General features: G+C 42.1%; 3 protein-coding genes across 9 annotated transcripts in view; 1 reads left to right on the top strand and 2 right to left on the bottom strand.

The window, feature by feature from the left end:
* Positions 1-1,416: 1,416 nt before the first annotated feature.
* On the bottom strand, positions 1,417-14,735 carry tfap2e (transcription factor AP-2 epsilon). Of its 2 annotated transcripts, none has more exons than XM_085395757.1 (7): positions 14,600-14,735; positions 11,238-11,681; positions 9,435-9,489; positions 5,934-6,165; positions 3,449-3,567; positions 2,804-2,942; positions 1,417-2,493 (listed from the first exon to the last, which is right to left on the bottom strand). In XM_085395757.1, the coding sequence occupies exons 1-7, from the start codon at positions 14,636-14,638 to the stop codon at positions 2,232-2,234; spliced, it is 1,290 nt and encodes a 429-aa protein (XP_085251883.1). In that variant the 5' UTR covers positions 14,639-14,735; the 3' UTR covers positions 1,417-2,231. The 2 variants fall into 2 exon arrangements, with proteins under 2 accessions (XP_085251883.1, XP_085251884.1); XM_085395758.1 differs by lacking the exon at positions 14,600-14,735 and adding an exon at positions 13,808-14,050.
* A 1,218-nt stretch (positions 14,736-15,953) lies between these two features.
* ncdn (neurochondrin) lies at positions 15,954-21,609 on the bottom strand. 2 transcript variants are annotated; one of them, XM_085396555.1, is made up of 8 exons: positions 21,552-21,609; positions 21,124-21,341; positions 18,853-19,918; positions 18,289-18,458; positions 17,885-18,123; positions 17,575-17,790; positions 17,301-17,437; positions 15,954-16,531 (listed from the first exon to the last, which is right to left on the bottom strand). In XM_085396555.1, the coding sequence occupies exons 2-8, from the start codon at positions 21,325-21,327 to the stop codon at positions 16,110-16,112; spliced, it is 2,454 nt and encodes an 817-aa protein (XP_085252681.1). In that variant the 5' UTR covers positions 21,328-21,341; positions 21,552-21,609; the 3' UTR covers positions 15,954-16,109. The 2 variants fall into 2 exon arrangements, with proteins under 2 accessions (XP_085252681.1, XP_085252680.1); XM_085396554.1 differs by having other exon boundaries at positions 21,453-21,595.
* A 635-nt stretch (positions 21,610-22,244) lies between these two features.
* The window catches only part of kiaa0319l (KIAA0319-like ortholog), a 41,792-nt gene continuing 39,724 nt past the window's right edge, over positions 22,245-24,312 (top strand). For 4 of the 5 annotated variants that reach the window (XM_085395681.1, XM_085395680.1, XM_085395678.1 and 1 more), the window contains exon 1: positions 22,245-22,382. The gene's annotated coding sequence lies outside the window, so the exon portion shown is untranslated. The remainder of the gene's footprint in view (positions 22,383-24,312) is intronic. The other variant, XM_085395682.1, reaches the window with a different exon arrangement.

The following is a 24,312-nucleotide window of genomic DNA, read 5'->3' as shown; positions in this document are numbered from 1 at the left end:
ATTTTTTAGGTCTGGCAATTCAAATCAATTCAATTCAATTTTGTTTATTTTGTGCCAAATCACAACAACAGCTGCCGGAAGCCACTTGTAAATTATAAACTCGAAAATAATACAAAGAAAATCCCAACAATTAAACAACCCCCTTTGAGCAAGCACTTGGCAAGAGTGGGAAGGAAAAACGCCCTTTTAACAGGAAGAAAAACCTGGCAGAACCAGGCACAGAGAGGGGCAGCTATCTTTTGAGACCGGTTGAGGTGAGGGGAGGAAAACAGGTGCAGTGCTCATCATTTTCCTCTTTGGACAAAGGAGCAGATTCCGGTGCTGCTAATGGGTTAACAACATTTCCCTCCCCTCTCCAGCTCTCTTGGGTAACTGTCCTTCTTTTGAGACTGTGGTGAGACACAGCTAAACTTGTGGAAATGACCTCTATTTATGTGCCATCCCAGAGGAGCCAGATTACCTAACACACACTCTGTAGGGTCCAAGTATCGCCTCGTGCTATAGGTACGCTGACCCCTAGCCACTGTTTTGGGGGTTGTCTAATTGTTGCCCCTCAAGTGCACCTGTTTTTAATTTCATTAACACCGAAGCAGCTGAAACTGATTAACAACCCCCTCGTCTACTTAGCTGACCACATCAATATCCCAGAATATTTACTGACTTGATACTCTGATTAAAATGTTTTCCTTTCATTTTCTTTTTTTCTTTTTTTAGCAGTATCTGGCTGCTGTTGAAATTTGTCAGTGACAGACTGATCCTAACATCTACTGATTTTCTGTTTAATAATGTAAATGTAACTTTTCTTTTGGGTTTGGGCTTTTGGTCCTAACGGCGTCACTTTGGGCTCGGGGTGATTGCTTTGTGACATTTTTTCTGAGAGTGAAGTAGACTCCTGCATCTCCTCTGGGCTCTGCTTTCAAGCTTTAGAAAAACCAGCCTGTAACTGAAGATTTTAGCCAATTTGGTTTGACACTCTGAAGACTTTCACCTCTGAGAGCAGGGTCTAAGTCATGCGTGAAGCCAGGAGTCAGTATGCTCTTATGCGTTACCTCTTATAAAGCACATACATTGTCCCTGTGCTCATCTGGTGGGAGGTAGAGGAGCACAGGCTGGTTTTTTTTCTTTGTTTCTTCCTCAAATTTAGGATTTATTGTGCCTCGTGCAAATTTTTGCCTACTGCAGCTTTAGGTGTTGGATGCAGTCCTTGCTATGACATTTCTGTTGGAACTTTGCCCATGGGGATCAATAAAAATAAAAGGCACAGAGATTTACAATCAAGGCAAATAAAAGCAGTGGCCAGTACCATTCAGCTGCACCTCAAGGTGCTGTTGTTGTTGTTTTTATACTGTATCAAAAACGAGAAACTCCACCACTCAGTTCTTAATTCTTTAATAATATATTACATTTATGCTGTAATACAATAATAATAACAACAGTAATAACATTAATAATAAACATACACAGAAAGTACAAAATGATTTGTGTTATTTTCTTAAGTTACCAACACGCAGTACTTCAAAATAAAAGAAAACAAATCTTCTTTAGCTGCCTCTCGTGCCTTCCTTCACCCTTGCTGCTAGAGAATCCAGAGAACTCGATTTCCCATGACCACCCACCATGAAGGACTGCAAATGGAAGCTGGGTTTGTCCAATCGGATGGATCAAAAAGGCTTCCAAAGTTCCAGAGAGGGGCAAAGAGCAGGTTTTTGTCTCGGATATGGCTTATGGCGCTTCCCAGATGAGTTCAGTTAAAACTTTCTTTGTGTGTGTGTGTGTGTGTGTGTGTGTGTGTGTGTGTGTGTGTGTGTGTGTGTGTGTGTGTGTGTGATGACAGCGGGGGCTTCTAACACACACATAATAGTGGCATGTTTACCAAAGTAAATAAAAGGCAGGGGGAAATAACCAAAAGCATACTGCCATAAGTGAAAACTCATCCTGAAAAGACGCCATCGTGACACCAACCAGCTACTGAGAAGAGAGGTCCATGCGTCATTTTGAGCGAGGTGGCTGTGGACACACATTACAGTACAGATATCATCATAAGCCCCGCCTCCTCAGTGAGAGGGGAGGGGCTATAGAGGTTTCGAGGAGGTAAAAGTCTCAGTTTGTATCCTGAGGGCAAAGGTAAAGATGCAGAGGGTGTCAGTCAAGTCTTTTCTCCCTCTTTTCTCTTCCCTTCTGCCTCTCATCCATCCATCCATGCATTCATCCACACATGTGTTCCCCTCCCTCTATTTGCGGTGCTTCATCTCCTTGTCGTGGTGGCTCTTCCCTCCACCCTCTCCTTTGTCCAGCAATTTGATCGCCTCCATCAGGTAGCTCTGGAAGGCGGAGAGCGCCGCGCAGATGGCGGGTGTACCGAAGCCATGGGTGAGCAGGCTGAAGTGGGTGAGGCTTCCCTGGACGCCCGGCTCCAGGCAGGGGGTGGGTCGACTGGCACCTAGCGGGGAGCGGTCCTGGGACATGAGGTCCACAAACTCTTTACAGATTTCCCTGAGAAGAAACAAGATCAGCCTTTTAGAAGCATTCGACCGTGATCTGTTAGACCTTCATACCTAACAGGAGTTCTCTTTAAATGGCAACTATAATGATCTCATCATTCTTCTTGCAGTCCACAAACAACACACAAACTAACTTTTTAAATCTTCATGTCTGACCACTTCTGAGAAACAGAATGGCGCTGGTTTTTGTTAGTTGAAAGCAAGAAGAAACGCTGAATATCACCAGCCTCATGCTTTAAAAGCTATTTCATGCAAGATTAATTCAAGAGTGAAATGAGCAGAAGAAGAGACCAGCCACTCACTTGGTGGCGAGCAGCATGCTGCGTCGCGTTGGGAGCTGGTCCGGCTCGCTCTGCCTGCACAGATACTCGGCCGTGGCTCTGGCTGGGAACTCTGTTTCACACACGTAACCGAAATCGCGCGCCAGATGGACGGCCTCACCTGAACGAGGAGAAGAGGGAGTTTGGATTAAAAAGAAGCTCGAGCTGAAATTTGCACATGGATTTATGGGTTGTTGTTTTTTTCACGTTCAGGGCTTCAGTTTAGTTTAAATCAAGTAATTATTCAGATAAAGACTTTTAAATATACACAACTGACTGTTCGGGTCAGGTCAAGATAAACTCACTAACCACTTCGCTCACTTTCACCACTCAAACAGTTCACTGCTCTCTGGCTACAGCTGCAGTTTTTTAAAGGACACCCTCCATGTGTGTGTGTGTGTGTGTGTGTGTGTGTGTGTGTGTGTGTGTGTGTGTGTGTGTGCGTGCACTTGTGCGCACGCATGCAGCCATCCATGCTGTGGCTGTTTATTCATGTGTGCTCACGCAGGGATTTTGCTGTGTGAATATGTGTCTCTATCTGTCAGGATGTATGCAGGTCACTGTATATGTGTACGTGCCTCTGTGTATATATGTGTGTGTGTGTGTTTGCATGTGTGTTTTTCCTACCCTCCACTAGAGATGTTAGCAGAGTGACGTTGGCTGCCTTGCGTCGCCCGGCGGGCAGGTTGAGGCCAATCTTCTCCAGACGCTCTCTCAGACAGCGGCCACCATTCTTTGACTTCGCCCTGAGGGGGGGACAGGGAAACAGAGGGAGCAGTTTTAGGAGATGCTTCTTGTGTATTTGTGTGTGTGCGTGCGTGCGAGTGTGTTTGTCTTTATGACTTTTGTTGTGGTGTGCTTCTTTGTGTCCCTCTGTACGTGTGTGTGTGCACGAAGCTAAACTCTCCCTATGTTCCCTGTCAGCTCTGATGCTATCCAGTATTCTTCTCAATGTTTTTCTGCTTTGCCTCTTTATATTCAAGTAAAATTTAAAGCCAATGAATCCTGCTCATTGTTGATTTACTAAAGCTCTTCAGACCTCAACACATAATTCATATAGACTTTATGTTTGGAGACACATACGATTTTCTTTGCAATAACCTTTAAATTTAAGGTAGATGATGGGCAGTAATATATGAAATAAGTAATTCTACAGTGTAAAAAGATATTCTGCATTAAAAATACTACTTTAGAAGAAGCATAGTAAGGCAGTGTTATCAAAAAATCCCTTAAATATTTCTACATTTCATATTAATATGAAATAGGGACTGATTTATGCATCATATGCGAGTTTAAGCCACTTTACAAACTGTAATGTTTTACACGTTAAAATATTCATTTCTCATAAATTCATTTATTCATAAAAATGAACCAAATCATAACAAACATACAGAATAAAACAAATATCTTCAAAATCTGCAACACTGCACCAATTTCCAAAGTAACCAGGTACCAAATAATTGGAATAGGGTTCATTTCTTAATCTGCAAAAGCATAAAGTGGATTAAGCAGCGGTACCTCAAAGTGATAGGCAGCGATGTATTGTTATCACTGGGGTATCTGTATCTCTCTGCAGGGGAGGCACTGGGTTTTTACAGCCCTTTAGATCTTTTAATTATGTCCTCTCAAAGTATTTCAGCCTGCAACTCAAATCATGAAGTTGTTCTCTCGCCCCGAGGCCGTAGTTCATTAAACCGCATTGCTTCTCTTGTGATTTAGTCTCATGACCTATTTTGGGTCCTCGGCGCTGGTCCTGTAGTTAGACTAAAATCAATCTTATTCTGAAAAGCTGAAAGCAGAAACGTCCCAATGTATGGCGTGTATTGTAAAGAGTGAGACCGTTACAATAACTAACGCGACATGATTAATGTGGCCAAAAAGAATTCACAATAGAGATATTAATGAAGTGCAGAAGAGAGAACTGAAATGACAGCTGTGTGATTCATAATTCATAATATCATAATATTAAACATTATTAGACTCTGTTTATTATTGCCATTATATAAATATTTCATTTTTAAATATCATGGTCATTGTTGGTCCTCGTTTATTATTTCTCCTCTATTTGATGATAAAAGAGCCTGACTGGAGTGGTAACTTGATCCCACGCTCAAAGGTCAAAAATACGGAAAATGTAGTTCCTGTGTAGTTTTCTTGTGCTGTTGTGTTTCTAGACTACATTTCCCATAAATCCTGGTTATTGTTTGGTTTTTTATACCTCTCTGAAGAAGATAAACAAGTCACATGTGCATTTTCCTGCTTTGTGTTGTGTCATAAAGCAGCACCTAGAAGGTAAAGCGTATTATATAGCAGGGGTACCAAACATAAGGCCCAGGGGCGAGAATGGGTCCAGCAAAGACTTCAATCCGGCACAAAGGGCGGCCCATGAAAATTTAGAGAAGAGCAAATATTTTGGACTTTAAACTGTATTTTGTATCATGTTTTAGAGCTTTTTCCTACAGATGAAGATCTCCTCCATGGACACTCATACTATACCAAAGAAATTTATTAATTATAAACATTTAAATGACAGAATAGTTCTTGTTTTTTCACCGTCAAATGCAGAAATTTATTATTATATACAGATTTTTTATTTTTATTTTTTTACATTTTCTGTGAATTAACAAAAACTTTCTGTTTTATAATTACCTAACAGTCTTGGACTTGAAAGCTACCAAAATCTTTTCTGTAATTTTACATATTAATTTCTTACAAATTAAGTCCAAAGAGTCGGGCTGTCGGAGCGTCTTCTTATCTCTGGGATTAAATGTGTAGTTGAACTTCTTTACACTGACAGAAAGAAGAGTTTCACTGGCCTGACGCCTTACTTAAGATCAAACTAGGTTTCATGTAGCCCATGATGTAAAATTAGTGTGACATCCCTGTTACAGAAGATCAAATTCAACCAGTTCAACCAGTAACAGATGCTCCTGCTGGGGACTGCTCCGTTTTACCGCATTTTTGGGTCCTAATGAGGTAAAGTTAGCATTTTTCCATTCATTAAAAAAAGAAAAGGTTTGTATTTTTCTTATGCTTTAATCTTTAAAGCCCAACTAAATAAAAACATCTTTACATCTAAGTCGCACCCTCTCGTTCCCCGTCTGCTTCTCACCTGCGGAGGACTCCTCCCAGCAGAGAAGCGTTGAGGCACTCAGGTGGGGAGAGGCGTCTCTGCACCTCCCCAACTGTCACCTTGTACTTGGAGGTGGAGCTGAGCAGCGACAGGCGACCCGGGACTGAACAGAAGACCTCTGCCGGGTTGGAGACACACCCCACTCCGAGACCCTCCTTACCGATGGACAAGGCGGACAGGGACGAGCCGTTCAGCTTGGACGGGATGGGAACTGTGGGGCAAAAGGGGGATGAAAGGTGATTATTAAAGCAACAAAGACTGGATGAGGAGGGATAAAAGGATACAGATCATCAATCTTAACATATGTCATGTGTGGCGACGATTGTGTTGTGTGAATGACTGTGTGACAGCGTGCTCCTCCCCTCCTGATTAATCTATTCAGTGCAATGTTCTCCCCTGCGTCGACAGCTCTAATTCTGGAGCGCTGCTTGTTGATTCTGTTCCTTAAGCTGCAGGTGGTTGCATTTTAACTGCGCATTCTTAAATAGCTTCACTTCGCACCTCGAAGAGCTCAATTTGCACTTAACTATTTTAAATCGAGCTAAGAAGTTACACAGAGAAACCTTCAGGTGACTGGCCAGAGTCAGCAATCGAAGGCTACTCGGGTGTAACACTCAGTGTACCTGTTGCTACCTGAGCAGCAGGGGCAGGGGCAGATTTTGTTTTCTCCAATGTTTATGTTGGGCGATGATGAAATTACTTTCTATTTGAGCAGAAATCCTCTGAATTGAGAAGAGTGAAGGAAGTCAGACGATTTGCTTTAAGACTGCATTTCCTTGGAAGGATACAAAGAGTCCTTAGATCTGCTCCTCGTCTGTTTAATGTGTTCTCATTGTGCTTTAATCTTTAGTGTTTTCAGATTTATATGTCTATAATTTTCGCCTCCTGCCACAGATTCAGTTTTCTCCGTATTCACACACTGTGGCCAAATGACTTTTAAAACATCAGCATGCTCCTTTAGAAACGATTTATGTGCACAGTAATAAAAACTGCTAACTATATGTCATCCAGAGTTATGAAGAGACTGTCTTTGGTGAATTATTTTGCTTTTAAATTTGAATATAAGCAGCACAGACATATTTCCATCCTCCTTCACTGCAATGTTGTGCGTGCAAAATCAACAATAAACTCAAACTGTTGGGATTTAGTGAAGCGATGTGAGAGAGATAGACATGTTTATATAGAGTTAACGGTAGAGAGAGGACAGGAAATGAAGACAGAGAGAGCGAAATGAGGGCTGACAGGCTATAAAGGTCCCTGGATAGTCTCAAAATGGGGATTATGTGGTTTGTGATGAGCGCTTTAAGTGACCAAAGAACATGGAAATATGTTGTTTTATTTTATTTATTTTAATTTAGGAGATCCAGTCCTTTAAGGTGAGATACACACAGTTAAATCTCTAGTCTGAGTATCACCGATGACGATGATGATGACGAGAAACTTTAAATCCTAAGCCAATATTTTTGTGGAGGGGAGCATAAATAGATTTTGATGCTCATCCTTTTGAGTCTTATAATTATTAATAATTATTCAAAAATCTCATATTCAGATACCAAGGACATGCAGAGGGTTGGTGTGACAGAGGATGAGATGGATGCAAATCAGTCAAGCAGGCAATCCCTGAAGGGAACATCCGAAGGAGGAGAAGAAGAAGGCATACTGCGATAACACACAGTGTTAGGCTTAGCTGTCCTCAATGATCAGGACTCAAAATTTTGAAGGTTAAGGAATAAAATGAAGCAGTCAAAGATCTTAGAAATCCAAAAGAATCTCTGGTTAAAGAAACCTTGAATCAATCTGCACGTATGTCTCTTTCATGTGAAAGAATCAGATCTTTTAGTTGAAGGTTGAAGTTGAGGACTTATTTAACTCATGTAATAATAATTCCCTCAGCCTCACTTCCTGTGGTCGTTCCATGCCTCATGGCTCTGCAATCTATCTTCTCCTTTCAGTCTTTTGAAAGAAACATTGTCTGTAAAACTGTACTAACGCTGGCATGCCAGCTCCCTCGTTGCACTGAGAGGGTGCTCAACGGCGGGTGGCCTCTTTGCAACTCCCTGCTGTGCAGCGCAGATTCCCCCAAACTGCACACAATCTCTAAAATCGCCTCATTCACAACGAGCCGATTAGCCAGGCGACGAGGCCGCAGAGCAGCAGAGTTTTTCTCCAAAGCTCCCCTCCTTTGTCATCTCCCTGCCCCTCCCTCTCTTTCTCTTATCATCTTTCACTCTCTTGCTTGACTCTTTCGTGTGCCTCCCACTTGTCGTACCCCCCCCCCCTTCTCCCTCCTTGCTTGTCTTCTTCCCCCCTTATACTCTATCTCATTTTTTTCTCCCCCATGGATTTTCTTATTCATGAGGGCTCTAGGTTTGCTCTGCTATCTGCTGCGAGTGCTCGCCGTGGAGAGTCTCGCTGCGGTAATTGATCAATTCTAAGCGTTTGGCAAACAAGTGGAATCACTGTCACTTCATCAGATGACTGCAGCAGAGAGCTTCAGGCAGTCTGAATGAAACCAGAAATGTGTAAAGCCGCTCCCAGGGCTTGATTTGGAGAATTACACCAAATCAAGCAGCAGTTTCGGGGGAAACTTTAAGGTGTGGACGGCCAGACCAGTTAGGATTTTTAAGGTTTTGTGCAGTAAAAGAAGCACAGAATGTTTTTGTTTTGTTTTTTTATTGTGCATGCATGTTTAAATTTGAAGTTTTTCTCGTTCTAAAGAAATACAACAAAGAACCAATGTTGCTTAGTGTTATTTCTCTTATTCTGTCAGTCATTTCATAACACAGTGGGTGCCATCTTTAGCCTGTTTTTGTGCAAAACCTCCCTTTTTTTAAAAATGCACCTGAGCAGGGCGTCTATCTGTTTTCAAAGCATCGCGCTCGACACCAGCTACAAATCCAACATGAATTTTCTAATCGCGCCCCTGTGTCTTCTGCCACTCGGAGTCGGTAATATTAGTGTGATCGTACTCTGCAAATTTCTCCACAACTCCTCTTTTATCATGTTCCCCTCCCTTTTCTTCCTTGCCCCACTTCTCTCTGCTCCTCACTCTAAGCCTAACACACACACACTCACAGACACACACGTACACACTCTCATATGACCATGAACAGTTCATTAAGAATGTGTGCCTTTGGGGTGAAGTCTGCAGCTGAGTATTAGAGGACTTCTTGACTTCAAATGAAATAGCAAAACAGAATTATTTATAGTGTGTGAGAGAGTGTGTGTTCATGTGTGCGTGTGTGTGTGTGTGTGTGTGTGTGTGTAAGAGAGAGAGAGAGTGCAAGAGAGTGAGAGAGGCTGGTGTTGGAGTGCCCCTAAACACAAAATCCCCTTCAGCGTGTATGGCACAATTATATAGGTGCACACTTAGACACAAATGCACACATACACAATTGATCTTTTCTCTCTTGCTCTCTGACACACACACACACGCACACGTGCACACACAGACGCACACGCAGCTCTTCTACCTCTTACCTTTTTTAATGACAGAGTGGTCGAGGATGCCCAAGGCTGATCCTTCCTCCATTCCCTGTGTCAGACAGACAGACAGTCACTATCATTTATCCACCGGCCTCAGAGCCACCACACACTCACACACAGAGACACACACAGAGATATACAGCTTGTCTCTCTCAGGCCAAAGCAAGATGGAAGGTCCAACATTTACTTTCCCCTCACAGCACATATGAGCACCATCAATATCGAAGTAAATAATAAAAGCAAATTTGATTTAGTGCAAGTTGTTTTGTGCAACAGAGAAAGTAAATGAGTTGAAGTTGTGACGCACAAAGCAGTTTACATTTCTGTTTAATCAAAAAGAAGACATGTCACTTCATTTCAATTCTTTTAAGCCTAAAGCAATAAAACGTTTGGAACAAAGGCTATTTTTTGGACAGAAAAAGCAACATAAAGCAACATAAAAATCATTAATACATCTGCATAATATGTGTTAGGTAAAAATAAATAAATATATCTTTTTAAATCTTAAGAAAATGCGATTTACTGATAAGTGAAGTGTGGCTCAGCGATTCAAAGACTAAATTAGAAACATTTGGAGTTTTCTCTGATTGAAAGTAAAATCATGTTGCAGGGCCCGAGTCTCATGTTGCCTCCTTTGTGCTGACACTATGAGAGGGTTCAAACGCGGAGGATATAATCCATTAATCAAATAAAAGTCCCTGTCAAGTGGGAGCGTTTAACAGCAACATGCCCGGGTTGACTCCTCGCCCGGCGCTCCTCTCAGACGTTTCTTTTCTATTAATGACCGTGCAGATCAATTGGTCTCGGTGTGTGTGTGTGTGTCTGTGTGTGTGTGTTTTTTTTTTCTTCTGCGAGGAGGCAACAAACAGCGTCTGCAGCTGCACCTGCTGCAGGGAAGCTGACTGCTCAATAAACCATAGAAACTATTCTTCTCCCCCTAAAAACCTGCAGAAGGCAAAAAGGCTGCAGAATCACTTTGTGTCTGCGCGAGACGGAGGATAATGCTGGAGTGGATAATAAAATGGAGTGAGGCCAAATTGCTATCATTCATTTAACGAATGCAGTTTTTTATATTCATATTTTAGGGTATCGTTTTTATTGTGGATAATCCATTAAAAAAAGCTTAGAAAAAAAACGTATATACAAAAAGATTTCAAGTAATAAAACTGAAACATTAACTGATATAAAAACCATCTAAGACATGTCGTTATTGATCATGTCCAGCACAAACGGATAAAGCAGGAAAACAGACAACTGTAAGATGTAGAGATTTAGAAATTTAAAGAATATTTTTCTCTTGTCTTGAGAAATCAGCGTGCTGCTGTTTCCTTTGCTGTTTTTGTGTCAGACGCTAAAATTAAAGTATCAATTTTTAGGGAAAAATATAAAACTGCAGCTCTGAAGGTGTTTTAAAAAATAAAAAAACAAATAAATAACATAAAAAATACTTTTAAATTAATTACCAGAGTTGTAAATTACACGTTTCGCTTTTTATGTAGATGTTTTAGTGTGGCCTGCATCTTTATAAACTCTTATTTGGAATTAAAGATAAATTGCCCTGAGGCCTTTTCGCCGCACTGCGCGTTTTCTAGTATTTAGTAGAATTTAGTAGTATTTATTTACATAAGCTAATTTTAAAATATTTCATTGTCGTAAAGGATAATTATTGAAGCACAACAAATACGAGCGTTTTAAGAAAAAACGCGTGCGTCTTTATCGTGTGCCGATTGACTTTTACGCACGGACTTCTCGAGCAGCAGTGCCAACGCAACACAAGCGGAAAAACAAAAAAGTCACCTGAAGATCATCCAGGCCGTGATGTCCCAGGTGCATCCCGAGAGGACCGTCTCCGAGAGCTGCAGCCCCTTCCCCGAGACCGTGCAGCAGCCGCGGGACAGCTGGATACTCCCGACGGGGGTCCAGGCTCAAAGCCCGGTGAGACTGTGATAGTAGCCCCCCTTCCTCGGAGCGCGACCTCTGCGAGTGCCACGCTGCTTGCTGGTGCTGATGGATGGAGTTGATGGAGGGGTAGGGGTCTGACAGGTGGGAATAAGCAGAGTCCTGGCTCTGAGAGTATGGCAGTGAAGACTGTGGATAGGGGGGTGGAAAGTAGGGAGGCTGGAAGTCTGAGGCCGGAGTGTGGCAGAGCGGGGGAGCCGAGGAGTAGGCGGCCTGGTTCAGGGAGGACAGCTGGGAAAGGCGCCCGCTCGGCGAAGAGCCGCTTAGTCCGTCTGCGCGGTCCTGCAGAGAATCAGAAAGTTTGTTTCATATCAGGAGCTCAACGTGCTCAGAGTTTCAGGGTTAAAAACATTGAGCTCAGAGAAAAAATATTTTAAACCAAAGCGTTATTTCCATAAAGGAATCGAGATTTTAAAAAGGAAAAATAAAAGAAACAAATAAGTCACAAAAACGCAAAATTAAAATATGAAAAAAAGTTTTAATGTGTCCAAAATAAAAGTCGTGAATCCATAAATAAATATTTCCATTTCATTAGGGAGGGATGGAAATAGCAGCTGCGCTTGAAGTGATGCGCCGTGGCAGAAGACGCCCTTGGCATCGCTGTTGAAAAGTGTCAGAAAGGTCACTGCCACCAAGGAACTGCACAAAGGACAGGTAACGCACAGCAACAATAACAACCGCAGCACGTCGCTCCGGGAGGAGGCTCCATCTGTAAATAATCAGGGACTGCGTCAACAAACACAAACTGACCCCACGAGTGAAAATTAAAGCAAAAGAGGGGTTCATTCAGGCTGGCAAGGCGCGCGAAACCAAACGATAATTCAATGTGACTTCACAAGTTTGACCTCTCTTATTAAAAGAGATGCCAGTATGTTCACGCTGTGTGTGTGTGTGTGTGTGTGTGTGTGTGTGTGTGTGTGTGTGTGTGTGTGTGTGTGTGTGTGTGTGTGTGTGTGTGTGTGTGTGTGTGTGTGTGTGTGTGTGCGCGCAAACATGTAGTCCCCTAGCCTACATTTGGGCTCACACACACACGCATCCCGGTGAAATTTGATTTTTTTCTCAAAGCTGGGTCAACCTGATCGATGCTGTTGTGGTGGAAACAATGTCCATTATCTCCCTGCCAAAAATGCCGCCTTAAAAGCAGATATCGGTCAGCCCGGCACAGCTTTATTCGTGCACCGCCTTTCACCCACAGATGAATGAAAAAGTGCATTTCGGGCAACAAGGAAAGAATGGGCAAAACAATTAACAGACAAACAGATATTTGCAAAAGTTTTATAACAACAAACAGCAAAATGTTTTTTTTAAATTAAAAAATACACTGTAAATATCGAAAATGTCAACAAACGAGAGTCATAAATAATAAAGAAAAAATAAAGAAAGAGAAGAAAGGTAAGATTATAAGGTAACTGATGGGCCACAAATGAGAAGACACCTTAAGTAAAAGTGAAAATAATTATGTCTTCGGGTTTCTTCTTCTTCTTTCTTTTTCTTTTTTTTTAAATCTCCACTGAGGTGCAGTCCACCATTCCCTGAGGCAGACTGTTCCTGAGACTGGGACCACAGTGGCTCAGGGATGGTTCCCCATGCGTTTTTATTAAGATCCTTGGGAGAACCCGGAGGCCGGCTGCACAGAATGTAAGCCGGGATCCGCTTTGGTACATAACTATAAAACATGTCAGAGAGACTGACTGCTGCCAGGCCATTAAAACCCACTCAAATCATCTCTCAAAGAAATGCAACCTAATAACTTTAAATTAATATTATTATGGGCTTTCATATTTGTGATCAAGGTCGATATTCAGTACTACAATTACTCATACTGATTGTGCGTACTTGTGCATTTCAAATTTTATTCCCCAAATTCTCTCTATATAAAAAAACTGCAAAACACAGAAAAAGATGAGCATCTTTCCACCGTGTGGACTCCTCATGGTCACTGTCTCAGCTGCTGTGACCGTGTGCAGACAGACAAAGAGCATCTCTGGGACAGATGCGCGGTGCAGTGTCAGTAAAGTCAAATTTTTTGAAGTATCTGTGATTCTTTGGAACCACTTCTACAGGAAACCGAATTAACAGCAACGGTTGAACCACAAATCTTATATGATTTAGAAAACAATAAACATGAATTACTATTATTCTGTAAGCTGACAGCTGCTGTAAAGAATTCAACGGACTGTTTAAGTCTTTTTCTGTATCTTAATATACTCCAATTTTGTTAATTTGTTTTACCGCCAGCTGCAATTGTTTTACGCACGTTCTATAAGGTTTACTGACATTTCTAATGCAAAAAACAAAATCCTTGTAAATTTGTGTTACAGTAACGACTAACAGACACCAGCAGCCCTGAAAATACTAAAAAAACAAACAAAAAAAAAAACAACCCAGAACGACTCTGTCCAACTTACCATAGCTGAATAGGTGTGGATTAACATCTGGACCAGTCTGGACAGATCCCCAAAATTTAAAATTCAACGGGAGTCGAAGGCTTCCCACGGCTCATAAGGTGTCACAAAAAATGTTCCCAGATGTAATCCAGGCCTTTATTAAAGGTCCATTCAATTCAGAGGTGCTGATATTTACTTTTCCTTATCTCTCTGTCTGCCGGAGCTCTTTACGCGCAGATGAAAAGCAGCTGCCAGATACGAACACGCGCGTACAACACAACACAGAGTCCTGCAGCCTCTCCATGAGCGCACTACTTATAGGTTTTGCGCGCACCCGGCAGAATAAGGGGAGGGGTCGAGAGGAGCCACTTCTCTTAAAGAGATATATTCCTTCGCTTGCTTGTTTTGCCCCACGCTGATTGTACCGTTAGCCTTATTGTTGCCTTTTAAAATAGCATCATGCAGGCTTTGCGCACGAAGTAAGACCCCAGATGGGTTTTATTAGTAGTAAATATCCCTCAAAAATTCACATTTTCAACAAGGAAATCATCTCCCGTGATTCTTTTAACGTCTACGTTAAAAAGTTAGTCTTTTTACGCACGAAATTTTAGAGGGATGGTTTAAAAATCTAAATTATTTTAATTGTTTCAACTTTTTTAATACACCTTGAGTATTTCACGGTTTGAACCGACTTAAATTATCTTCTGTCATAAAAAAATAAATACATTTTAAAAAGACGTGTGCACCTTTTTACGCGCTTCTATATAAAACATAACAGACTCACAGAGCCCACCAATGAAAATAAAACTTTACCTGCGCGTTGTCAGTTTTAGTTCGGGATTTCCAGAGCATGATGGCGCTCGGGCTGTACGTCAAGCTGCAGCTGAGGGGTTAGAGATGGATGGAGAGAAGAGAGGAGACAGGCTGAAGGTGCAGAGGGGAGTGAGTTACTTTGAGAGACGATGCAGTAGTTTGTATGGATGAGTCAGAGAATAGAGCCGGGTGTGAGGAGGGGGGGGGTGTTAGAAAAAACACAAAAGAGGGCGGTAGGTGACACGAGTCGAGGAGGGGGGCAACTGAAAACTTTTGTCACGGTTGGTGTGAGGACCATAGGATCAGCGGTGGAGGGGTTAAACATAGCTGATTGGTGATAATGGCCTGACAAATTATCAACCTAATCAAAAATTCACTTTAATACTTAGAAATATTCCAGAACTCAAATAAAAATAAAATTTTCCCCGCATTTCTGAGTAAGTCTAACATCCGCTACAGCATTTAATTCTTGTTGCTAGATGACTGATATGCGCCAATTTAAGACTTTCAGCGTCCAGTAAAACGATGTCATAACTAAACACTTTGTTCTCTGTGCTGAGGTTTTTTTTTCCCACCACATATTGTTTTATTAATAGCTTCACTATAATTTAATTACCAGCCTAATAATTGAAACAACTAAAACTCTGGAAATGTGGATAACGGAAGAAGTTTGCCAGTAAACAAGAACTTCACCACACATTAAGTGTCATTGCGCCATCTAGTGGAAACCGACTGAATGCCTGTTCAGTGATATAAGGAAAATGTGCTTGGTATAAATGTACACCAGCCCAGTTCGCATTACACTGAACGTTTGACATAATACTTAAATTACAAGATTCTAATCAAATGATTTAAATTTAGCATTATTTTAAGTTCATGTAATGGCCAATGCAATAATATGACCTTTGAACAGGAAATTTAAATGTTCACATCCAACCTCATAATGCAGACCTGCATCATATTTAATTTATGATGCAATTACGGCACAAAACTGTCCTCAAAGCAGCAGCTAGTAACAGACAAAGCTGTAAAAACAAAAAAGCAAACCCAAAACACAGCGTTCTCTAACAAAAATAGTTCTTTATTAAAGGCATTTACATTTTCAACAGTTGCATTTAAGAAACAGCTTGTGTGCATTTTCAGCTCCTTGTGACAGGTATAGCCGTCTCTGTAAGGATTTACCTGCAGAGCTCTCAGATGTTTTCAATGATTTATGATGAAAACAATAAAGTAGGTCAGTCAAACGGGGCACATTCAGAGAAATGTGCACAGAAATGCATGATCCTCCTCATTCCTATTAAAACTAGACATTTCGGCAGACATCCCCAATTTATTAATAAAAAAAAAAAAAAAAAAAAAAAAAAAAAAAAAAAAAACATCAGAGCAAACACATTTATAATACGAGTTTGGTTTCAGCAGTTTCCCTGGTTTATTGGTTTCATTGTGCGGTTTCACTAAAAGTTAAAAGTACTCGATTAGAGAGTACACCATTTCTCCAGAGCAGCTGGTTTTACTTCACTCCCACCGACTTCTTCAGCTTCTTCATACTGCTCAAAGCTCCTTCGCTGGATCTCGTCATCATGTCTCCGATTTCTTGTTTGCACACCGGGCACCGCTCTGCCAGGGCACACAGAGCCTCCTGCAGCGCATCCTGGGTCAGCTGGTCAGGCAGAGCGCTACACTGATGAAGCATGGCGAGCATGTGTCTGAGCCAACCCTCCTCTCTGATCAGGGTGGTGATTGAGGGTTGGGCACGGGCACAGCCTCCCAGGGCCTGCAAACTCAACCTCCAGAGCTCTGCAGCGTCGTCCCAACTGTCCTCCCAGCTCAGGCTCACCTTCGCTGGACCTGGACTAGAGCTCGAGTCCAGGGCGCTGCGAAGGAACCGGAGAGCTGAAGAAAGGAAACGCCGCTGGCCCGCTTCCACTGAGCCTGCAGAGAAGAGCTTTGTTGAAAACTATTTAACAAATAACTAAACCATTAATTTATTTGTTCATATCTAAATGGGTCACATTCGTCATGTTTCACATCATAGACCAACATTGTGCAAGGCTTAGGAATCTTGCAGGACCACTACGAGAAAGACTGCAGCTAGATTCTTGCAAGTTTTCCTTCTTGTAAATTTCCAGCAGAACTGCTGAGCAGAAGCAGAAGGAGCTTTGGGCCACATCTGCCTGTGTGTGCAAGAGTTTGTTCTGTGGGTGGTGGTTCAAAACAAAGAAAACTGCACAATGTCAACAACTCAAGGTTACTTAAGTTTGTGATCACCTTATCGCAAAGGATTGAGATGGGAACATTTGTTGGCTAGCTTGCTAGCATTATGGTGACACAGCTTTGCCAGTCAGTGCAGGGTAATCTCTATAAACTGGTTCTGTGTATAAATAAATACAAACTGTAGGGAAGGGAAAATTTACCATCTTTAGCCTTTTAAATACATTTACACTTGTAAACTATGAGCAGTTTGAGCCAACACTAAGTGGAGGAAAACCGAGGTCATGGCATAGATTCCCGTGGTTACACTGGAAAGCCCTGAAAAACTAGCTGTTGTTCCAGTAGCTAATAGCTTTAAGCAGTGTGCAGATATGTCAATGGAGAATCTCTATACAGAGCGTTTCTAGATTAAATGACTTGAAGGTTATGCAAAAATAAATTACACCCCCCCCCAAACCTAAGAGTATAAAGAACCAAAAACCACTTTCACCTCCTTCCTTTAATCTGCCAATCATGAGTCCCAGAGTGCAGCAATTTGCTGTTAGGACCAGGAGGCGGGGCTTATTCACCAAGAGGGGGAGTGCTTCACTCAGAAGGACCTCAAGGCTTCTGAAACACGAGTCCTTTCTAGAAGACAATAAGTTTACAGGTTTGCATTTTTAAACACAGATTGTGTGATAAGTACTGCTCATAAACATTTGGCAGACACTCAGAAACAGACGGTTTGCTTGTCACATTGATGATTATGATGATAAACCAGCTACCTGACTCTCTCTGGCTCTGTAACAGTGAAGTTGAGCAAAGCAGAGCAGGCTGTCTCCATGCTGGGATCCCTTGTGGATGCGACACTGGTTTTTCCCCTGAGGAAAGTCCAGCTCTGAGACAGGAAGTCCACCAGCAGGGCCGGGGTGTCGACATCGAGCAACACCTTCCTGGGAACTTCCTCTGCTGACAGGTGGCACAGAGCTGGGAGGAGATACCTAGGGAGGAGGGAAAAGGAAAAGAGGCAGTGCAACATAAAACCAGCAGATTTTCTCTAAATGTTACCAATCTCCTCTCAGACTTCATCTTTACCTGAGAGCCTCTCTGCCCGTCCACGCGCCCCTGTCCTCACCAATAGACATCTTGACCATCCAGTCAGCGAGGCTATGCTCTAAGATACCACCCTGCAGGTGGCTTCGGGTGTAGTTTATCAGAAATGGCAGGAGTTTAGTCACTTCCTCCTTAAGACAGGAAGTCTCCTCAGCCAACCACGAGCACAGAGAGCGGAATGTGGCGAAAACGAAAGGGTCGCCATAGCGGCTCGGCTCCACCTTTAATATCATGAATAAACGAGTCATTTATTCACATTTAAATTTTCTCTTTACTCCTAGGCTCTACACGTCAGCACAACAGAAATAATTTTGTGCACAATAAATGATCATATTTCTAGTATCACCAACAGATAGCTTGTTATGTTAGTTTTCTCATCTCTTTACCTGCTGCAAGAAGTACATCAAGCCAGAGAAGGCCTCCTCCAGGACCCCGAGGACCTGCCTGCTCTGCTGCAGACTGAGGGTAGCAATTGAGCTCTGAGAAGGTGCAGCAGCCTGCGGGACTCCCGGACTGCAGGCCTGCTCTATGGCCGCCTCCATGATTCGGTAACAGCCTACGAGGAGCACAGTTCAGATTAAATGACTGAGGTGGTTAACTTTGATTAGATCTCAATACCTAGAAAATGACTTAAGGAGTCAGATGATGCCTGTTTATTTAATTAAACTTCAATTGTACTTGCTCCCAACAAGAAACACTGTTACATGACAACCAAAACATGCAAATGAGGACACCAAGATGACTACTTTAAATCAGCTGAGTGAACAGTTACATGCAAATCATACAGCAGAAATGAGATTCCAAGTCAACTTCAGCTCTAAGATTAAACTGAAGTAAGAAAGCTTTACAGCAAGATTTAATCAACCTTTTTCCTTTTTTATGAAGTGTCATCCTGGAAAATAATAAACTTAAAGTTCCAATCAACATACTATTATGAGTAAGTACACTACCTGTTATTGTGTGTTGCACCTCAGGGGTCAAATCATTACCAGGCAGTTCTTCCAAACCCATTCTGACCTCCACGCAGGCCCGGTTCACCAGTAAGCAACAGAACTTTGGAGGTCCCGCCATCTCCCAGCCATATAAATCCAGCAGGCAAGCACTGAGGACCAGGATTGATCCGATATGTCTCGGTGTCAATTTAGCCTGCACCATAGGTCTCAGTATCTCCCATAAACTGCCCACGACTGCCTTCAGCTCCTCACTCTCCACTGCCACGCCTGCTGGGGGCAGAAACTGCGCCAACTGACCACACATGCCTAACCTGGTTTCGTCTGTGGACTCGCAGAAATCTTTGGAGAGTCTGACCAGCAGCGAGAGGAGCTCTGGAGTGTGTTTGCTCCATGCTTTGTCCTTGTTTTTACCAGAGAGGAGCGAGCCCAGCAAGGTGAGCCCTTTCTCGTGGCTCAGAGTCTGGTTCAGTTCCACCGCTTGGCACAAAGCCGAGATGGCGCCCCTGCTCAGGAGCTGCTCCGGGCCTCTGGGTAAGGCACACACAACTGTCAAAACCAGGTAGCAGTCAGCAGCCAAGGCCGCATCAAGGCTAGACGAGGGAGGGTTCTCCTGAGACGTTGACACTCTGTTTGCTTCACTGCCATCATCGCCTTTTTTCCTGCTGCTCTCAGTCTCTTCTGCAGATTGTGCCACACTGGCAGGATTACAGTCTGGGTTTGAAATGATTGCTGACTGGACTTCACCGTCTGGACTCTGCCCTACTTGGTGCTGCTCCCGGTCTTCCCGTTTCTGCTGGTTAAATACAGGACCATTTGCTAAGATGCCCAGCAGGAGGGGGATGGTGGTGAGGAGCTGGGGACTGGAGGCCATGTCTGGCTCTGTGCTCAGGGCAGCCAGCAAAGCCGTGCCCAGCGAAAGGAGCTCATCTGGGGGTAAGCCAGAGTTCTCGTCCCCTCTGACTGCTGTGACCAGAAGCCGAGCTGGAAGATTGAGGCCCACCGCCTCAAAGATGCGCCTCAACGTGGGTTTGTCCAGTTCACTGGCTGGGCACAAGCGACTTATCTGAGGATGTGAAGATAGAGTAGAATTAGTCTTTGTTGAGGCACAATTTAAAATATAACATCAGTAAAATCTGTCTACTTAAAAAAAAAAACAAATAAAACAGTGTTATAGCGCGCAATTTTTAATGATACTTTGATCTGTTTGCAATTCCTTGTTGTCCATTCATCCATCTGGCATGCCAGCTGTTCCAGTGCAACCTAAAGGTGTTTGATGGTGAAGGCTTTGTTCCAACCAGTCAAGTTCTTGCCCACCAAACTAATCCAACCATGCCTTTATGAGACCTTGCTTTCTGCACTGGGGCAGACATGCTGGAACAGAGGAACCTCGATGCTAACTAGTCCCACAAAGCTAGAAGCGTAGTTGTCCAAACCTTCTTGGTGAGCTTAACCATGAAGATCTCATTCACTGGAACCAAATACTCCAAAGCAACAGCCGTCCAAACTTTACAGTTAGCACAATGCAGTCAGGCAAGTAACTGCTGTGGCATTTGCAAACCTAGACCCGTCCATTAGATTACTCACCACTTCTCCAGAGCAAGATTCCTGATTTCCTTGGAGTAACAACAAATATAAATGTCTTGTTTCTGTTCAGTTCTATAAAATAATATCTAGACATCCAGCAGTTAATCTCATCAGTGCAGCTCAGTGTGTGAACAGGGGCTAGATTAGAGGGAAAAGATAAGTACAACTGTGTACCATCTGTATAAGAATGAAAGGTATTATAATTCTTTATGACAGTACCAAACAGAAGCTTTAAATTCAATCCAAGAAAAGACCCTTGAGAAAACACTGTTTCAGCTTTTAAATTGGCTGGTTCCTTGATTTTACACACCTGTGACGATGAGACTGAAAACCCCAAAATTCAAAGATTAAGAGGTGTGATCCAATACTTCTGCCCATTCCTCTGCTGCAGAGGTAGTTTTAAGGGGAAAAAAACAACAAAAAAACCCCCACAATGTTTGCAAATAACCATTAGTTTGGTAAACGCAACTGTATTTATAAAAATAAATAAATAAATTTAAAAAAAAAAAAAAAAAAAAAAAAAAAAAAAAAAGGGAACATGCAAAAAGCTCCCATAATTTCTTAGTTTTATTTTGGGGAAGCTTAACCCCCAAATAGTTGAAAATCAATTTTAAAACAGTTTTATATGAACTCCTTTAACAATATTTGTTTTTATCTCGATTCTTAAATTAAACGAATACTTACCAGAAGAAGAGCAGCCAACGTTTGACTGTCGTTTTTAGCGTGCTTCAGCGCATGCACACACTTCTCCAAGACGCCTCTTTGGGCATCAGTCAATCCGTCTTTTACATCCCCTTCTGAGCCTCCTCCACCTTCACCTCCTCCCTGCTCCTCTTTAGCAGGAGACTGGCTGTTCACGGTGGGTGTAAAGGCAGCACTGTCAGCCATTATGAGCCCGGTAACTATGCGACCGAGAGAGATGTAAAGAGGAGAAAAACTTTTTCAATGAATTTCCAATCAGTCTTTCGAGCACTGATTGCAAGAAACAGCGCCACATCGCTGGGCCAACTTACCAATTTACTGGCTGTCAGCTGTCCCGCTAACGGCTGACAAAAATGTATATGTATATCAATTTAACATTTGAACAGGTGAACGTTAACAATGGAACTTACTTTGTTGACAACCCTCTTGCACGCCGCAACTGCTCGTGCTCACTCCCCCCGGAAACACACTGTCAAGCTAAAGATGTCACGAGCCAATAAAAAGGCTCGAAGAAAATCAGGCAACCAATCATCAGGCGGATTGTTGGAAGGCGACACCGCCATTTTAGCCCGTGTCATAACGTCAGATAAACGAGGTTATCCAGATTTATCGTTTTAATTTTATTTTTTTAAAATGTTATTATTTTTTTTAATATAAAAGAGAAAAAGTTTATTAGCACTCGTTGAGTTGAGCATTTACCTTTTTAAACGGCTCCTCGTTAGGGGGCGTAAACCGGAACTAGCTGGATGAACGTTGAACGTTTTCAGCTTAAGACAACAAATTAATTTAATTTGTATTGTGTTTTCATTACGTACCAAAAATCCACGTGTAAATAAATAAATAGATTAAAAAATAGAAAATGATAAAGAAATGCCAACTGCTTAAAAAAGAAAAATTAAGAATAACCTGTATCGCAAGAAATAAAATGAGCTCATATCCAGGTTATTAAAACTATATAGCTATTTAGTTAGGACTTTCGGTTTTACTTACAGATGTACCACGTAACTGCTCTAGCTAACCATCGCATAACTGCTGTTTTCACTGCCTACTTTGTTTTGAAAATCTCATCACCGGAACCTTGCGTAAAACGTATTGCATTGACAGTCAAGCACTCACTCACGGCATATCAGCTGTATCAGCGAGAGGAGTACTGACCTAATTTGGAGAGCAGGGGACAACAAGAGACAAGGCTACACATCGGAACGAGCAGCTGAAGAGAAACTCTACCATTTTTTGTTTGTGTAAGTCCGTGCACGCATTCTCTCTCTTGTGTTACTGGGGGCAGTTGCCGTTAAAACGCATTGTGTAGGGTCCGATGAGAGATGTCAGCAGCTGTTAGCCTCAAGGTGCCTTGGATGCGAGTGATCCCGGGATTAAACAGGTGAAATACCTTACGGTGCACTACTTCAACCTTCCCGTGTCAGTGCTTGGACGTCGACATGCCTTGTAAAAACATAACATCTGCTAAATGCGCGCAAGTGGCACTTGGGTTTATACATCAACCCCCCACACAGTTGTTTATAATATTATGACAGTGCAGCAGACTGTGCTGTGGGCAGATACCGGCCTGTATTGAATTATCTGACAGCTGAACACGTCTTGTCCTGTCTTGAGTAAATCTGAGTGATTTGTCAGTTTCGCAAGATACATAATGCACGAGCCCACCATTTTGTCTTAGTAGTGTGAGGGTTTTTTTTTGTTTCTTTGTTTTTGTTTTTTTCAGTGCGTTTACTCACGCGTCTCATTTGACTTGACAGACTTTCATTCATATAGTCAAACATGCACCAATTTGCGCTTTAAGCAGTCCATTACGCGCTGCACGGGAATAAGAAGAGACAAGAGTGGAGCTTAGTCAGCAAATCAGGGTTATTTTGTTTGTTTTATCAGTCATTTAGTTGACAAAATAAAATAGGCCAGCAGAGGCTGAAGTAATGTTCTTTATTTAGTCCCTCTACGTTTCATCTCTGATATGAAGCTGGCAGTTACTGAACGTCTTTTATTCAGTGAGGCAAATACTTGGTGTTATGAAATTACTAAGAATGACTTTTAGTTGTTGTTGTTGTTATCATATGATTAAAATGTGTACACATGTCAATAAAAAACCTAGAACAGGCAAAATAGACCATAAACAAAATAACTGAAAGCAGATAAACGGACAGTAAAAAGATATCACTGATGACAAGACATAAAAGGCCAATTTAAAAGTATGAAAAGGACTTTTTAAGGAGATTAGCAAGCATTCTCTCCTCAGGCTGGTCACTCCAAAGCCAAGGGGACTTGATGGCAAAACCATTAGATTTAAATCTAAGGAGCAACCAAGAGCTCAAACGGGGGTCAACATTTCTGCTATGTAACTTGAGACCCAGACCCAGATGTACTTTAGAAGTGAATCCAGTTTCAGTTGCTCCGTTTAAAATACATGATAATTTCACGGAAATCATATGAGTGCTTGCAAATGGCACACGTTTGTTACCCAAGATTAACTTGAACTAGAATGATGTGAAGAGAAAATTATGGAATATGATCCAAAGCATACATTATCTGTCTAACATGATAGAGGCAGTGTTGTGGCATTGGTGTGTATGGCTGTGGAACAAAGTCACTAGTGTTACCTGAAGATGTGACTGCTGATAGAAGTAGCACCCTAACTTGATCTAAACCCAACAGAGTGCGCTTTTTCCATTGTCAAACACAAACAAGCAGCAAGTGAAGGTGGCTATAATAGAGATCTGATGGAGTAACTCAAGCAAGGAAACTCAACATTTGGTGTTGCCCACGGGTTTAGACCTCAGGTGAAGTTTTTCTTTTCATAAAGGTATTAAAAAGAGTGTTTAAATTTATGTTCATTAATTTTGAATCTCAGAATTTGGGGGACTGTGTATAGCAATCGCTGTAATTCTTAAAAAGTGCATGTAAAATTGTTATAAAGCTCCTTGAATTAAAGCTGAACGTCAGCACTTCAGTCACATATTGATTGATTTGCAATCCGCTGTGATTGGGGCAGAACTACAAACTGTCTTTGTCCCAAACATTATGGAAGGCGCTGTATATGCAATAAGTGAGAAAACCCTAAAGCCAAGATCTTGGCAAAGAGTAAAGTTTAAAGTGAGTTAAAGACTAATGTGATGTACTCGTACTTTCTGTTGGGTCTTTGATTTGTAATCTTATTTT

The sequence above is a fragment of the Rhamphochromis longiceps genome, linkage group LG22 (genome assembly GCF_057381845.1).
Source record: "Rhamphochromis longiceps isolate RC_006_pf linkage group LG22, R_longiceps_female_GT1.1, whole genome shotgun sequence".
Lineage (NCBI taxonomy): Eukaryota > Metazoa > Chordata > Actinopteri > Cichliformes > Cichlidae > Rhamphochromis > Rhamphochromis longiceps.
The sequence above is the reverse complement of the archived record's forward strand: the minus strand, read 5'-3'. Positions and strand labels throughout refer to the sequence as shown.

Excerpts from the sequence above, each read along its gene's own strand:
- tfap2e (XM_085395757.1), bottom strand. The coding sequence starts at position 14,638 with ATGCTCTGGAAATCCCGAACTAAAACTGACAACGCGCAG. Across the intron at positions 9,490-11,237 it reads ACGGCCTGGATGATCTTCAG|GGAATGGAGGAAGGATCAGC; the intron begins GTGACTTTTTTG and ends TGTCTGACACAG. Across the intron at positions 3,568-5,933 it reads CTGGGAGGAGTCCTCCGCAG|GGCGAAGTCAAAGAATGGTG; the intron begins GTGAGAAGCAGA and ends TCCCCCCCTCAG.
- ncdn (XM_085396555.1), bottom strand. The coding sequence starts at position 21,327 with ATGGCTGACAGTGCTGCCTTTACACCCACCGTGAACAGCCAGTCTCCT. Across the intron at positions 18,124-18,288 it reads TGATGTACTTCTTGCAGCAG|GTGGAGCCGAGCCGCTATGG; the intron begins GTAAAGAGATGA and ends ATGATATTAAAG. Across the intron at positions 17,438-17,574 it reads ACAGAGCCAGAGAGAGTCAG|AAAGGACTCGTGTTTCAGAA; the intron begins GTAGCTGGTTTA and ends ATTGTCTTCTAG.